Source organism: Pteronotus mesoamericanus, unplaced genomic scaffold (assembly GCF_021234165.1).
Source record: "Pteronotus mesoamericanus isolate MK-2021 breed Mesoamerican mustached bat unplaced genomic scaffold, CSHL_Meso_final contig_347, whole genome shotgun sequence".
Lineage (NCBI taxonomy): Eukaryota > Metazoa > Chordata > Mammalia > Chiroptera > Mormoopidae > Pteronotus > Pteronotus mesoamericanus.
The window spans coordinates 16,236,294-16,251,739 of NW_026555137.1; the positions used below are offsets into that span (position 1 = coordinate 16,236,294).

A 15,446-nucleotide genomic window follows, 5' to 3' on the forward strand; every position below is an offset into this window, starting at 1 on the left:
CCCCCACACAAAGCGAACGGGACCAGTATACTGACTGATGGGTGAAACGTCACCTATACTTTCTGTGCACTTTTCAGAGCGGGGTTTGGAACAGCCTGGGCCCATGAAGCCAGAGGGCGCACACTGCCTCGCAAAGGGGCAGCCCCTGGGGGTGCTGGGAGCACAGAAGCTGGGGTCTCCTTCACCATGGATGAAACTGGAGAGTGGCGCTCCGTTCACGGCAATTGAACAGGCATTTACTTGTCATTGTTTACATTTGCACAAACGCATGCGCCCATGCGCTAACTGTAAATCTCTCAATATTAGCTAAAGGCCTTCAATTAGCCTGAGCAATGCTATGCACATTTCAGATAATAATCGACTCTGACCATTCATTAGTAACGTTCAGTTAATGTTGCTAACACTAGTTTTCACCTTTTCCGAGGCTGGGCATGAGCAGGAATTCAATGGCTACGGGTCACGTGGCATTAGCCTGGCATTAGCTACAGGATGAAGGACATAAAGAAGTCCATTCTCCACCAGGTCAGTCAAGTTCAGAAGGAATATTCTAAGCAAATTAATAGGGCAGGTGTAAGGGGAGAAAAAAGGGTATTCATACCTCCTCTTCCAGAATATCACAAGCCAAGTGGATGCGGGACACGTCTACTTGATGGGGTTCTGATTTTAACTTCTTGGATCGTAAACTCCATAGTTTTATGCAGGAGTTGTCAAACCCAGCAGCAAGCAGCTTGCTGTCGGGGGAGATTTCTGCAGTGTTCAACAGCTGCTCTGTGTTATAGAAGGCATAGAAACAGATGGTGGTGAGGGAGGGAGGGCCGTCCTTGACGCGCTTGATGCTCTCCTGCAAGACCTCCAGGGCAGCCTCGTTCTGCAGAATCGGGGCGGGCACGTCAGTGGGCTCTAAGCCGTTGCCCTCGCTTCGTGAGGAGCTGCCGCTGGCGTAGAGCTGGTAGTCTGTTCTCTTGGCAGGCTGCACGTCCAGATGGATATGCAAGGTGAGGACTTTGCACAGGGCGGTGTTGTTGTCACTTTGGAGGTAGCGGATAAGGTAGTTGTAGCTGTCTTCTTGGAGACGGACCACGTACTTATGATCTAGGAATGCTCGAAGCTTGAAGTTGGACAGGATGTCTTGGATGGTTTGAGTGGTCTGGAGCTGCTCAATGACATCCTTCTGGCTAGCGTTCTGCAGAAACATTCCATGGAAGCGACTGTAAAAACTTTCCACTGTGCTCTTCGGACTGTTCTGGACCAGGTTGAGGTGGAGGTAGACAAAGAGAGGATAGAGGAGAGGCATCACTTCGTGGCTGTGCTGGGAATCAGAATCTGCAATGAGAAAGAGCGAGGGCTTCATAGGCAGCATAAGCTCAGAGAGCAACGGGACCCCCCCCACCAGGCTACGCGGTCTTGTCAGGATCCTACTTTCTGAGGCTAAGGACCAAAATAAAAGCCCAACAGAGAATTCTGGAAACTCAGAAGGCTGAGCCCTTTGACGGAGGAGGGAACAGCATGGGCCCTGAAGCCCAGCAAACTTGGTGGTGACATCGGCCACGAATCAGGAATGTGATGTTCGGGGAGGTTAAGTGATTTGCCTAAGTCCTCACAACAACTGAGAAACTCTTACCCAGATCTTCAAGGGGTAGTATTTTTTTCACTTGTGTTTCTCACCTTAGGCCTCTGAAGGCCTGCAGGCGCATTCTTGGGAGACTACCACAGAAACTTTTGCACTTGAAAATTGAAAAAACAAGTATCTGCAGAATTATCTGGGCGGCGCTTTAGCAGTTAAGTGTTGACATGAGATTTTAGCGCTCCATTTTGTTCTGCGATGACTTTTGGCATCCAACACCGAGCAGTATCAGCTACCAAAGTACTTATTTGAGTGGGTTCCTGTCGGGTTAACCCCGGCGGGCGTGTCCTGACGCTAAGATGACAACATTCACTCACAACTGCCCCGTATCTGGACGTGTCCTCCTTTTGATTTTGGTGGCTAAAAAGTAAAACTTCTCTTCTGCAGTGATCAGTTACAGACCAGACATTTTCACATCATTAAGCCTAAACTATTTGCTCATGTGAGACTTTAACACCATGAAACTATGGGACAAAGCATGTTCCCAAAAGTGTACAGCTTCCATTGTCATGGGCTGATGAGAAAAGCACAGAGGTGTGTTTGACACTTTAAATAAGTGGCAGAGAGCAGGGCCACCGCGGGGCACAGCCAACAGCGCCATCCCTATGCCCCGCAGCAAGTTAGTTCCGGCAAAATCCATCCACCACACTCACTCACTGCTAACTTCAACTTTATTGCGTTTGTGCGTTTTGCTTATGCTTTATTTGTAAGTGTTTAGGTTTCATACAGAAATGTAGTAAGCATTAAAGGTTTTATATCTGGTGTAATGTTTGCACATATTTAATTAAATTAATAAAAGGTGCTTTGTCAACACTTAGCACTTCTGCTGGTATTTTTTGTTTTTTCATGAAAAGAAATTCATACATTGCCCAAGATCTAGGAACGCTGCATTAGGGAATCCTGCCTCCCTAATTTGCTGATAAATGTTACCAGCAGCCTATCTCTGCCTAGTACCTATTTTATCTTATCACAGGTGAATTGTAGAATATATGCACTTTAGAATAAAATTGTCCTCACTTAAATGCCTATTTAGAGGATGAACTTTAACAATGATTCAACTGGACTGGAAGCTGAGACTGTCACCCGGCCACTTTGGGCTCCTTGTGCTCCTGAATCAACAAAGGAGGGGACGCTGCGCTGGCTGCTGTGACCGCTCCTGATCCCCAAGGGAAGCTGGGCGGTTCCACAGCGGCGGCGAGGAGGGGGGTGGCTGGGGTACAGGACATCCCCGAGGGTGTTTCTTAGCACCAACGTGCCCTGCGGGTCCGGTCAACGGGAACTACAGCAACCCAATCCAGGCAGGACAGCACTGGCCCAGACCCTTCCAGGAGAGGGGCCGAGTCACCCAGCAGGGAAAGCACCATGACCATCTGAGGTGCTCGCTGGAGGCGAAGGGATCGGAAGGGGTAGCAGAAAAAGGGAGTTATAAACACCAGCCAGACCATGACAAAACTGATCATAACTGATTTTGTTATCAATGTATCTTTGTCTATATCCAAATATCTTTGCTCTTTCCCCCCGACCCCCTTATTGTGTCACACAAGTTATACTGACTTCGTATTGCAGTACTGAAGTACTGCTGACTTGACAGCATAGCATTTAAGTAAGGGGATATCGGGAGCAGAGTAAGCACCACCCGAGGACTCCGCTCCCTCGTCTGGGGAGGGGTTACCGCACTTCCGGTTGCGCTCAGGGGAGCTGCGCTGTGCTTGGGGAAATCACAGCCTCGTTAGCTGTCTTTCCTTCTAGAGCGAGCACGCTGCAGGGAGATGGATGCGGGGGCCACATGGACGGGGGCTGCCTCGTCATGGTTAACTTTACGTGTCGGCTTGTCTGGGCCACCGCGCCCAGACACTTGGTTGAACATTCTGGATGTTTCTGTGAAGGGATTCTGTTTTACTTGAGATGAACACTGAAATCAGCAGTCTTTGAGTAAAGCGGATTGCCCCCCCATCATAATGTGAACGGGGCCCATCCGATCGGCTGCAGGCCTTAGAGAACGAAGGCTGACCTCCCGGGAAGGAGCGGGGACCCCGCCACCCCCGCCCCGCCTCGCCCTTGGATTGGGGCGGCAACTCCTCCCTGGGCCTCCAGCCTGCAGGCTTGGACCTGCTAAACTGAACAATCCCCCGAGCCAATGCCTTAAGATAAATCTTTCTAGTTCTCTGGAGAACACTGTCTAATACAGATTTTGATATTTCTTGAAACACTGTAATTTTTTAGACGACCTCGGAAAAATTTCTTTTCCAAATGCTAATTAAAAAAAAGGACTTTATCCTTACTGATTAGACTTCCTATAAATTCTATTGGGTTGAAGGGTTGTTTTCAACTCTTTAAAACCTTAGTCTAGGCTTATTTTCCAAACGGGAGGCGCTTTACTTTGGTGAATGAAAGGGGGAGGCCAGCTTTTCCCACCGCTAGGCTGCTCTTCTCGCAGTTCTCCCGGCGGCTTGCGAGCTGCCGGCTTGCAGACACTCCCATCTCGCCCAGTAGACATCTGGCGCCAGCCACCATGGCCGCCGGTCAGACTGACCTTCCAGACTGCTCAGGACTCAGTTATCCCCATTCACTCGATAGCTCGTGGCTTCATCGAAGTCCGCTCCCATCTTGCGCAACAGACATCTGGGTCAGCCACCATGGCTGGGGGCTGCACCTGGGGACAGCCTGGCCCTTCGCTTAAGCCCCTGCCCTGACGCGCATCCTGAAACCCTGAGGCAACAGGAGAACAGGGGACTAACCCCGTCCTTACTCCCTCCAGCAGCCTCAAACTTTTTCTTTTAAAAACCCCATTCTTGCTTCCCTCTGGTGCTGCAGCCTGCCCAGACTCAGCTCACCAGTGAAGGCCCTGGACCTGATCATCTGGCTCCTCGTGTCTCTATCTCTCCGCATTTCTAACAGTGACGTTTAGGGGAAAAACCCTAGCCATCAAGAGATAGGAATGCATGCTTTTAAAAGTTACTGAAATTCACTGTTTCAGAATGGTTTAATTTTCTCTCTTGTCTGAAGAGAACGGCCCATTAGGTGTAAAATAAATTTCAATCCACCTATCCTATAGGGGGAACAAAGTGAAACTTCCACAGGGAGCCTTAATGAGGGAGTCTTAACTCTCATTTGGCCTCTTGCTTCAAGTATGTATTCTTTTTCTAATTACAAAGTAACACTTCCTCTGCAAAGTGTGCTTTCTCTTCCATCCGCCCACCTAGACACTGACTATGTAATAAATGTCTACTTGGCGCTCTACTCTGCTGGTGGTAAACCTGAGAAAGATGGAGTTTTCATGGAGTTTGTAGAAATTCGTAGGGAAAAGGACACAAGCTAAATGAAAATGGAGCTCGCCAGCCCATTTCGCTTCTCTGCAGGGTTGGGCCTCACTGAGCACACGTCCTGGTCCTTCCATCTAATACCTACACGCCCCCTTGAGCTTTCACCTTCCCTGCCTCCACCTCTCCACTTTTGGGCTCCTTTTCATTCTAAAGAACGAGCACTGAGTGCGTGCCCCCCTCCTCGGAGCCAGACACTTGGCGTCCACGGGGTCTTCTTTCCATTCGGCACACGCCCGCCCCCTCCCGGAGCCTCGGAGATTCTGCCTCAGTTGATTTACAGGAAATCCAGACCCTGCTTTCCATTCCCATGACAGGGCTGGGTTCTGGCCCTCATTCACCGCTGAGGACCGCAGCGGGGTGCAGGCTGGCTTCCCGGGGAACCCCTCTCCCCAACGCTCTCACAAAGTGCTTTCGGACCAAGAGGTGCAAGGCTGTCCCGCCGTGCAGGATGAGGTCAGGCTGCAGTGAGGGTGACGCTGTCTCCAACCCGGAAAGGCCCGTTCGCAGCACACCTGGCCCCTTCCCTGTCCCCGCAGAGCAGAGCAAGCGCCGCCTCTGCCGGCCGGCACTCTGGCTCCCACCTTGCCCTGGGCCAAGCGCTCTGACTCCCCTCCGCGCCCACAGTTCACAGAAATCCAACCCCTCCTGCAAGCGCTGCCTCAAAGCTCCCCTCGCACGCAGGGGGCCTCCCGACTCCCTCCACCTAAGCCATTCTCCCCTTTCATTCCTAATGCAGCTCCTCTATGCGCAACGTCCAGCAACGGATTTCTTCGCACTAGTCTGTGAAAACACTTCTACGTTCAAATTTACATTTTATTTAAAACTTTCACTTTTAGACTTCTTATGCTAGAGTTAGCGTCCAATTTAGGTGAGCGACTACATGTTACACTTTATCTTGGTGCTCGGGAAATACTTGTTCATTTGACTTGGCTGACTGCACCTCACAGGCCTGAGTGCAGAGCCAAATGTCCCGGGAAAAGCAGTCTGTAAGGGAAAAACATATATATTCACCCCTTCCCAATAGCCTGGGACCAATGGGCTAAAAAATGAAATTAGCGAGACTGTAACAGACAACTTTCTCAGTTTTTAAACAAGACATGAAACTGCAAAGAAAAAGGCTGACATTACAACATATTGAAATGTAAAGTTCTGGGTAAGAACAAAGAGGGGCCGCATGTTAGGAAAAACATGGCACCATCCCCTTCACTGTAAGAGCTCTGCCAAATATTTAAGAAAATCATCAAGAGCCCAAAAAAGAGAAATAGGAACAAAAAAACTTCACATCAGGATAAATCCCATTAGTGATCAATATACTTTATTGCAGCATCTAGCCTGGCAGGTGGTCAGCACAGACATAAATACAGGCTGAATGAATGAATGAGAGAGAAAGGCTGGCAGGGGCCAGGCCTCCGTAAACTCTCTCCCTCCTACGCCCGCCTCCCCCGCTGGCGCCGTGAGAGAAATCGATCGTGGAGACACAACAATCATTTTTTAAAAACTAAGTAAATTAGCGCTCTAAAAACGGCTTTAAAAATTTAAGAACTGCTTAAAGCTTTAAAAACCGACGTCAATGATTAAAGATAACTCGTTATTTTCCAGTTCTTGCTTACCTCTGAATGAAATCTTTCTTACAAATTCGATTTTTCTTTTTTTACCCTTAGTGGGGATGGAAAGCAGCTGACCACTGTTCTGAGACATTTAACACTCATACAATATGAGGATCTGGATGGGATTTCCTTCTTTCCGGTTCAACATAATCGACTCTTTTTTATTAAGCCTTTAATCTCTATGATTTTGTTTTCATTTTTGTAACTATTTAACAGTCTAGCCTGTACTTATTAATCCCATCACTTAACAACTGTGAGATTGGTGAGATAACCCTCTCTAGGGTTCTATTTTGCAATTTATTTCCTGTAACGTTTTGGTGATTTCCCCCAAACAGAGAAATGCAGGTTCTTGCCTTTAAAATCCTAACCTTCATGAGGGTCACGTAAAATTAGGACAACTCTAAACATGTGTAAAACTAGGTACACTATTTTGGTTTACATATTGACACCTTATATACATCTTTACCATTAAAAGTTATTAATATAAGGATTACTCAAGTAAGAAAAGAAAAAGAAAACTCAAAGTATTTTAACTATAATTTCCCACTAACCGACACATGCTAATTATTCTTAATCCTTTGAGGGCAGAGAGTATTTTGTATTTCTTTCACCTCCAGTTGCTCTATATAAAGAAAGTGCTCAACAATAGACTCTGATTAATAACTAGAATCAACATGGTCTCTCTTACTGCAATCATCTTTCCAGGATTAAAATTATAATCAGTCATTTTAGGACTGGATGGAATCAGTTGGTTTCCCCTTTGAAGTTCCTTCTTCATTTCACATACGAGGAAGCAAAGGCCCCAGAGAGGTCGAGCGACTCCAGTTTTTAGAAAAAAGCGATTAACTTAAAAAGTCACACAGTGATCGGAAGCACTGATTAGAACTCCTATCTCCTCATTCTGTGTTCCAGTGGTCATTACACCAACAAATTGATCTGAATTACATCTTCGAATTTCTTTGTCCCGCCAATTCATGAAGACTATTGTCTTGCACTTTTGGAAATAAGGGGAAAGGCCATTGTGACATATCCTACATCATTATTCGTGACATCAGTGTCCGTTTCGAATATGCTGCACTTAAACATGCTTCTCTACGTGGCTGTTTAAGCTTTCACTGACTCAACACAAGCCACAGCCACTGTGAAGGCCATGGATAAGACAGCGAATAAAATGCCCAGAGCTCTAGTCCTTGCAAATTTCAACCTTGTGATTGAACCCCACCCCAAATTCCCACGGACCATAAGTTTCTGGCAAGAACTGAGTTAAACTACCTTTGAATCTCTAGTACCTAAACACATACCTGGACTAGAACAGGTTCTGAGGGAAATTTGCGTTACTCCTTCTTAATAAGAAAAGGTTCCAAGTGCTGGGTACTTACCGGTGAGAAAATTCCGCAGTCGTCCAAACTGTACTTCATATTGCTGGGGCTCTGTCTGACATGGGGCTGCAGACACGATGTTGGTACAACCAGATTCTGTTTGGACTAAGGAGGGAAAGACACACAGGTGGGGGTGGGAAAGAGAATTATTAACCCAATATATGGCAGGCTGGATGCGCGAGGGTGTCGAGTCTACATTAGTATAGCAACTGACATGCCAGCAGATTTTCAAAGTATGTTGGGCTTCTCGTTCAATATGCCATACCATGATACACATCTATCTCCTCTCCCCCTGATAAAATGATAGCAGGAGGAGGAAAAGGTATAAACTCATGGAATAAATTAGTTGAATGAAAGAGGGCAGGCCCATAAATTCATGAGAGACTTATCCAGAAGCATCTGAGCCCCCGTTCCGACATCTGACAGGAGCGTGCCTTGGCACAGGTCTGTTTTCAACCATTGTGCTGGGCACTTACGGGCCCCTCTCAGTCTGGAAATCACGTCCTCCTGTTCTGAAAATTCTTCTTGAATCATTTCGTTGATTCTCTCCTGCATTCTCTTTCTGGTGCTCCTACTGCTGCTCCAGGTTAAATTTCCTGAACTGACCCTTTAATCTTCTCTCCCAAATTCCGTTTTTCTGCTCTGCTTTCTGGGAGGCTTCCTCAACTTTCAACAATTCTGACTTTTCAGTTTTACTATTATGATTTACATTTATAATTTTTTTTGTTCTATGAATGTTCTTTGTTTTTTAAAATAACATTCCCTCCTCATGTCAAGGCTACCAGCGATGGTATTTTTGAAGTATTCGTCTATTTGCTACTTGCTTCCTGCAAGTTGCTTTTCACCGTTTCTTTCCATCTCTGCTTTTCACACTAAGTAGGTTAGCTCCTTCCGGGCCCGATCGTGCCTAGCCATCGGCATGGAGCTCAAAGGCACCGCAGAGCTGACAGGACCCCACGTGGGTGCTCATCACCCAGGATGGCCCAGATGAGCAGTTTCCCAAAGCCAGTGTCTTCAGGTTTTTCTTTTGGGCAGGCCACACTCTCCAGGGAAGACTCTTATAAATGTCCCCCAGGAGGTGCACACCCAGCTGCTAGTGTTCTGGGAGGAGGGGTCGGGGGGCAGGACTGGGTTCTCAGTACTGAGTACATACACAGGCACTTAGTGTCCGTCCTGTGAGTTTATGCTTTCAGAAGGGAAACACCTGACCGCCTCACCCTCTTTGCAGGGGAGAGGAGTGCTGGGACTGAGAGAAGCCATCTTCAATAATCTGGATGAGACACGAATACATTTTGGAAGACAGGACTCGGAAGCAGGAATGGTAATTAGCGCGGCAGGACTGAGGAAGTCACGGCCTACGGGGGAGGGGGAGGGGCGCCAGAGAGACAGCCGGACACAGGAGACTGTGCTGGAAGGCTGTGCGCGGAAGGGGACCCCTCCCGCTCCCCTGCGCTGCCCCACCCACGTGGATCCCTCACCCAGGCCTCCACTCCGAACCAACGTCTCCCCTCCACTGCTGTGAGCACATCTTGTCCTTCGTGCAGGCTGCTCGCATTTCAGGCTCCCCTGCTTCTTACCTGGTGTCCCCATTCAGCAGGGTCCTGAGACCCCTCTGCCATTCGCACAGGACACCCTCCTCCAACTGGCCCCCCTGGTCAACAACTAGTCATTCCTTTGACTCTTTACTGACTTGACTGTGTGCGAGGAACAGGAGACCTTTTGGGAAACCCTCCTGGACCTGCCAGGCTAATTTAGATCCCCACCTCCTTTGTTCCTAGAGAACCTGAGGCGTCGCCCTGCGCTGAACTTCCTCCCCCACACCCTCCTAGGATGGCTGATTTATCTGCCTCATTTCCTACTGCCGCGTTAAGCTATTCAGGAGCTGGGATCACATCTTCGCTCTCTCTAGAACTTTTCAGTATGGCCTACAGCAGATGTTCAATAATTATCTGCTGAATGCATAATTATTCAGATTACTGATTAACAGAAAGACCTAGGACAAGAAATTACGATACATTTCCTGGTGGTTTTTCAGGAGCAACAATGACTCTCTGAATAAGCCACTCGAAGGAACTGAGGCAACTTGGAAGACGGAAGTTCTGGACGCCTGCTCAGCAGCGCTGGCTCCGGTTTCCCATCTGCACCAGCAGAGTCACTGTCCCCAGGTTCTAATGAGCGCAGGGCAGCAGGAGATCCTTCGTGCGCATCAAAGCCATGATGGCAGGTTTAGAAGGAATCCCTCTGGCCCTGTGAACTGGCTGCCCCACTGGAAACCATGAGGCACTGATGAACTTATCCCAGGCCCATTGCCTGGCCCTGTTCGTGGCGAGCAGGACAGGACCCAACGGAGCCTGAAGAAAAGGAGGAACGAGGTGGCTTCAGTGTGGAGGGGCACAGCGCAGATGCCTGACTGCGCTCCTCCCACTGCCTCCGGGGGTCAGGAGCCACCCTCCTGAGGACTCCCTCGGGTGTGCACTGATCCTGCGCCTCTCTGGAGCCGTGGCCACACCCCACGGAGCACAAAGGGTCTGGGCGCAGGACTCCGAAGGTAACGAGAGGCAGCTGCCGTGTCAGCTGCTACCAGCTCGGAGGCCAAAACCACTAAGAGGCGGCGAGAGGTACTTAGAAAGGCAAAGTGAAGCACGGGAACAGAGAGAGGCGGGAACAGTGAGCAGATGAGAGGAACCAGCGCTGAGCTGGAGAACGCACGGCTAACTCAGCTCCGCACATTCCCGCTGAAGGAGGTCACAGCCACCCCAAAAGCATTGCAGTGAATTTTTTTCCCCAAAATCTCCAGTGCACAAATTCATATAGGAAAATTATATCCATGTAAAAAAGCTGAACTCACGAAATAGCTCAGTGACAATTATTTGTTACTCCAGAGCAGCGAGTTTCGACCGGTGCACCGCAAGAATTTTGAAACCATGCACTACCTATTTAGTCAGGGCTGCTGACCTCTTTTCCCTTAGATTGTCAAATAAAAAATGACAATAGCCAACACAGCAATAGCCATCTGGTGTGACTGAATAAAAAGTATACCTTTTTTTTTTTTTGGTCAGGTTGGCAAAATATATATTTTTTGATGTTCTGCAGAATTTTAGTAATTAGTTCATGTGTGCCATGGGATGAAAAGGAGTTGGAAATCACTGCTCCAGATGAAGTCAAGAAAAACTTTTCAAAAAAAAAAATCCAATTTCCAGACAAAGAACCAAATCCCCAAATTAAAAAAAAAAAAAAAAAAATCTCAGGAACGTATCAATGTTGCCAGTACGTCCAAGCGCTGATCCCAAGGTCGCCAGTCATTCGCCAGGCCACCTGACTTCTGCAGGCGAGGCTCTGGGCCCCACACAGGAGGGGGACAGAGACCCCGGCCCTGTCCGGCTTGTAGGTTAAGAGTTTACAGGAGGAACATGTTGCACAATACATCAGGCACGGATACAATTATTCCACCTTCTGAGGAGGGATATACTGCGACGGAGGTTTGGAGAAGAGGCATTTGAGCACAGCCTTGAGGGACAGATAGCGCCTGGGGGGCCAGCGCTCCCCCCAAGGTTCGGGGCAGCCCGCCCTCCGGGCGCGCACCCCAGCACAGAGCAACAGCCCCTGGGGCTGGGCAGCAGGTCCCTGCTCGGGCCGGCCCGGGAACGGCCCCCCGCTTACCTGTCAGGTTGGCTGCCATCTCCTCAGCAGTCTGTGACAGCCGCAGTCCTTGCTTCAGGGGACCGTCCGAGTCCACGTATTGCCGGCGTTTGAGGTAGCAGGACACTGCCATCTGAATCTGCTCGGTGCGCACTCGTTTCATGACCTTGGGGGCGGGCGACCACAGAGCACAGAACTGTAAGGGATCAGGGGAGCGTGCGCTCTGCCAGGACACCACACCCGCCGGCGACAAGGGGCAGAGAAGGACGAGCCCTGTGCACTGTGAAGACGCAACTACGTTTCTTAACTATCAACCTGCGGCTCTCCTCCACTGTATTTATTTTCCCAAAGACAAGCAAGCCAAGGTCAATGAGAGGAAACAGAAACATAAACAACGAACCCCAAAGATCAGCCCCCAACTCCAGTTAAGGCCAAGATTTCAATCAGCCCCATTGAACTTTCTGTCAGAGATGCTATCAAAGAGCAAACGCAACGGACCAGTTGAATTCCAGGGTCTTTAATTTCTCCTGCCTACTCTGTGAGACAGGTATTGATTAGCAGCGAGCCAGCCAAACAGCAGGCAGGAGGCAGTCCAAAATCAAAGACCTGAGAAATTCAGGACCTGGATAAGTAGATGTTGAGGAAGTGAGAAGTTAATAATAGGGAAGGAAATGCTATGTTATCTCTTGATAGCCCGGAAAAGGCTGCCAGCACGAGCCAAGGACTGGAGCAATGTGTTCTCATTTTACTCATATTATTTACCTCTTTTGCTCTATTTGCAACTGCAAGGACAGAAAAGCACTAAAGCGGTAGGAGGGTGTGTATGTGTTAGAATATGTCTCATAAATCTTTATTCTTTTTTTTAAATCGTCACGCCAGGATGTGTTTATCAATTTTAGAGAGAGAGGAAGAGAGAGAAACATTGATGTGTGAGAGAGACATCGATCAGGTGCTTCCCGTACACGTCCTGACCGAGGATAAAATACACAATGTTTTGGCGTAGGGGACGGACATTCCAACCAACAGGGCCACCTGGCCAGGGCCGTCTCATGAATTTTTGAGAGAGAGAGAAAAGGGAAATGGTAGGGAGCATTCAATGGGGGCAAGTTATTTTTGATAATTCAAGCTAATTTGAGGATTCCCCTGGCACAACAGCTATTTTCCTCAACTACTAAATTTATTATCAAGAAAGACAGGAACCCAGATACTGCAGCAAACAGATTATTCCAACATCACTGGCAAGTAATCTTTCCGACCTGATTGCTGGTGGCCCCTCTAAAATACACTTTGCAGACCTACTTTCCAATTCCCTAAAAGTCACTGACCAGAGCAAACAGTGAGGGCTGGAGACACACACACACACACACACACAGAAGCATACAATGTTAGGTCATCGTAAATACGTTGTTTTAAGCTATGTGTATAGAAAGAATATGTTATCTACGCGTTTCATTTCTGGATTACCAACGAGAGTATGCAATGCTTGTTTAAAGCTACAATGGAACATATTAATAAGTTTCCCAGTACTGAAGCAACTTTTCATTCTGCATTTGCACCACTTGGTTATAGTGTATTGGTCTCCCACTGCATTGATAACATTTTTAAAAAATAAAGATTACTTAGTTGCTAATAGAAGGATTCGGATAATTTGAAAGAGGGGATCCCTGCTCCACGCATTCATCTGCCCACCAGCGAAGACGGTTTGATTGTAGCGTGATCCTCCATGGCTCTCTAACCTGGCTGCACATAAGAACCGTGTGTGTGTGTGTGTGTGTGTGTGAATTTCAGCCCCGAGATTCCGATTCAATATTGTATTTAGAGAAAAAATGAAATGCATACAGAGACTGAGACACTGCTGCCCTTTCCCAGTGTGGCCTGAAGTTAGGACTAGTCAATCCACGGGCTTTGCTCCCTCCCACTCCCAGAGCTAAAGGTGCTTTTAGTCTCACTTCAAGAGCTCTTAGTCCCCAAACTCTTCCCAAGCAGCCTGATTCTCATATTTTAGCTGAGACTACAGCTTATCCAGATTTCCTACTGCCAATCTCTCATTGCCATGGGAAGGAATGCTTGTATCAACGTGTCTCTCAGTGTTCCCAGTAAGAGGGGAGCAAGAGCTCACTTCTCTTACGGAAGACAGGGAAACCGACAGAAGACAGACCTGCAGCGACACAGTGTCCTCACGCGGGACAGCGTGCATGCACGTCTGAGGAGGAGGGAGACAGGAATGTCACAAAAGAGTAAGCAGAAAGGAGTAAAAATGAATGACAGTAAAACCTGGTTTGTAAATATTAACTCTAACAAATTTGCCCAAATTAGTTGCCCCAAACAGCAGTCTCTCTGGATCCATTCCATTGCTTAGAATGGGGATCTTCCCCAAGAGTGGGAGGCGAGCCAAAGGCAGGACAAGGGTCCTAGGGCAGGAAGGCTGGCGTTAACTCTCTTTTACAGCCACGCTCGCTCGCCTAAAGCACCAGAGGCTGCTGCAGCTGAGCACACCTCTCTCCAGTGAAATGACTCACTAGCGAGAAGAGCTCGGCAGAGGGCGCCCTGGAGCGGGTTCCCCCTGAAAGGGGGCGGGGCCGGGGCCTGGGGAAGGGCCTGGCTCTCGCGGGCCCTCGCTCCGCATTCCTAGGTGACTAAGAACCTTCGCGGGGTTGCCCGAGGAAAAACTTTCCCTAGGGACAGCAACAGCATCGCTCATCTGGAGACCATGCACGGAAAGGCTGCTTCTCCCTGGAAGTTTGCTCAGACTGCAGATCCCAAAATTCACACGAAAAACCCTGCCTGTGGGGCCAACAAGGACCACCCTGTCAGCCTCCCATGTATAGCTAAGATGGCCAAAAATAAGGATCCTCTGATACTTCTAAATTAATCTCTTGCATGCGCAATTAGAAAGAGCCAGCTTTAAAATTACGCAGAATGATTGAAAAAACCTATTTAACTCGTCTCTTGAAACTTCAAGAGAGGATTTAGATCAATTAATCAACCAATGATGTCCTTCAGGTAACGACCCAATTCTTTGAGGTATTGAAAATGGCTGTCCTTATTTTAAAAGGGGAAGGTCACTTGAACCTTGACTTGACAGGCGCAGATGTAAACTGTAAATGCCTGCAGGGCAAAACCTGCACCCAATTGTTGCTTTATAAACTGAGCTCCCAGGAGACAAAAGGCTTTAAAGATCATCTGACTACTTACCTGGACATTCTGTTCATTGGAAAGGACATCAAACAAAAGACACTCTCCAACCTCATTGGAAGGGACCTAATTGCATACGGACATCTACACCTGTCTATGGACATACCAACTCTAGGCTGAGAAGCCGCTGACAGCAGAGGTAGGCAGCTACCCCAAGACGTCAACAATACACCTATGGTACTGAGATACTGAACTCCAAATCCATTCTGTTTGATAGTCTTTACCTGCCTGCTAATGATCAGCCATAGTAATAGTTATACTTGTCCTTTGGGTTTTTCTATATAGTCCAACTATTTATGGTTGCTGAACATGTGTAACTGTTAATATTCTTTTTGTGGCTTATGTAAATGTAATACTGATGCAGAGAGACCCGATCAGATCACTGGGGAGAAGCACGGAGGGGCCGTAGGAGGGTGTCCAAGGCTGAGGAGCAGATGCCCCCAGAGCTCATGGAATTATGGGTGAGGAGCTTTGGAATAAAAGAAGGGCTCTCGGGCTCTTTTTTCTCCAGGATGCCTAGAGGATCACGCTGCAGCTGCCTGCGTTTCCCAAGGGATGTATTTTGAATGGGAAGGAGCTCCGGGCTCAGCCTAGGATCGGGCTGGCCTGGCAGAGGGGGGCAGGGCTGTCCTTCTCTGGGTGTTCTAGAGGGGACAACCTCTGAGGCAGGAGCCTGCCA

The 15,446-nt window shown here is 48.3% G+C and overlaps 1 protein-coding gene across 1 annotated transcript in view; it reads right to left on the bottom strand.

Annotated features, from left to right (window-relative positions):
- Nucleotides 1–15,446, bottom strand: part of TAF5L (TATA-box binding protein associated factor 5 like) — a 31,097-nt gene that overhangs the window by 7,542 nt on the left and 8,109 nt on the right. The window contains exons 2-4 of the mRNA XM_054576725.1: nucleotides 11,594–11,738; nucleotides 7,934–8,038; nucleotides 599–1,323 (exon numbers count right to left, since the gene is read on the bottom strand). Coding sequence (XP_054432700.1) covers nucleotides 599–1,323; nucleotides 7,934–8,038; nucleotides 11,594–11,735 — 972 coding nt within the window. The 5' untranslated portion in view covers nucleotides 11,736–11,738. The remainder of the gene's footprint in view (nucleotides 1–598; nucleotides 1,324–7,933; nucleotides 8,039–11,593; nucleotides 11,739–15,446) is intronic.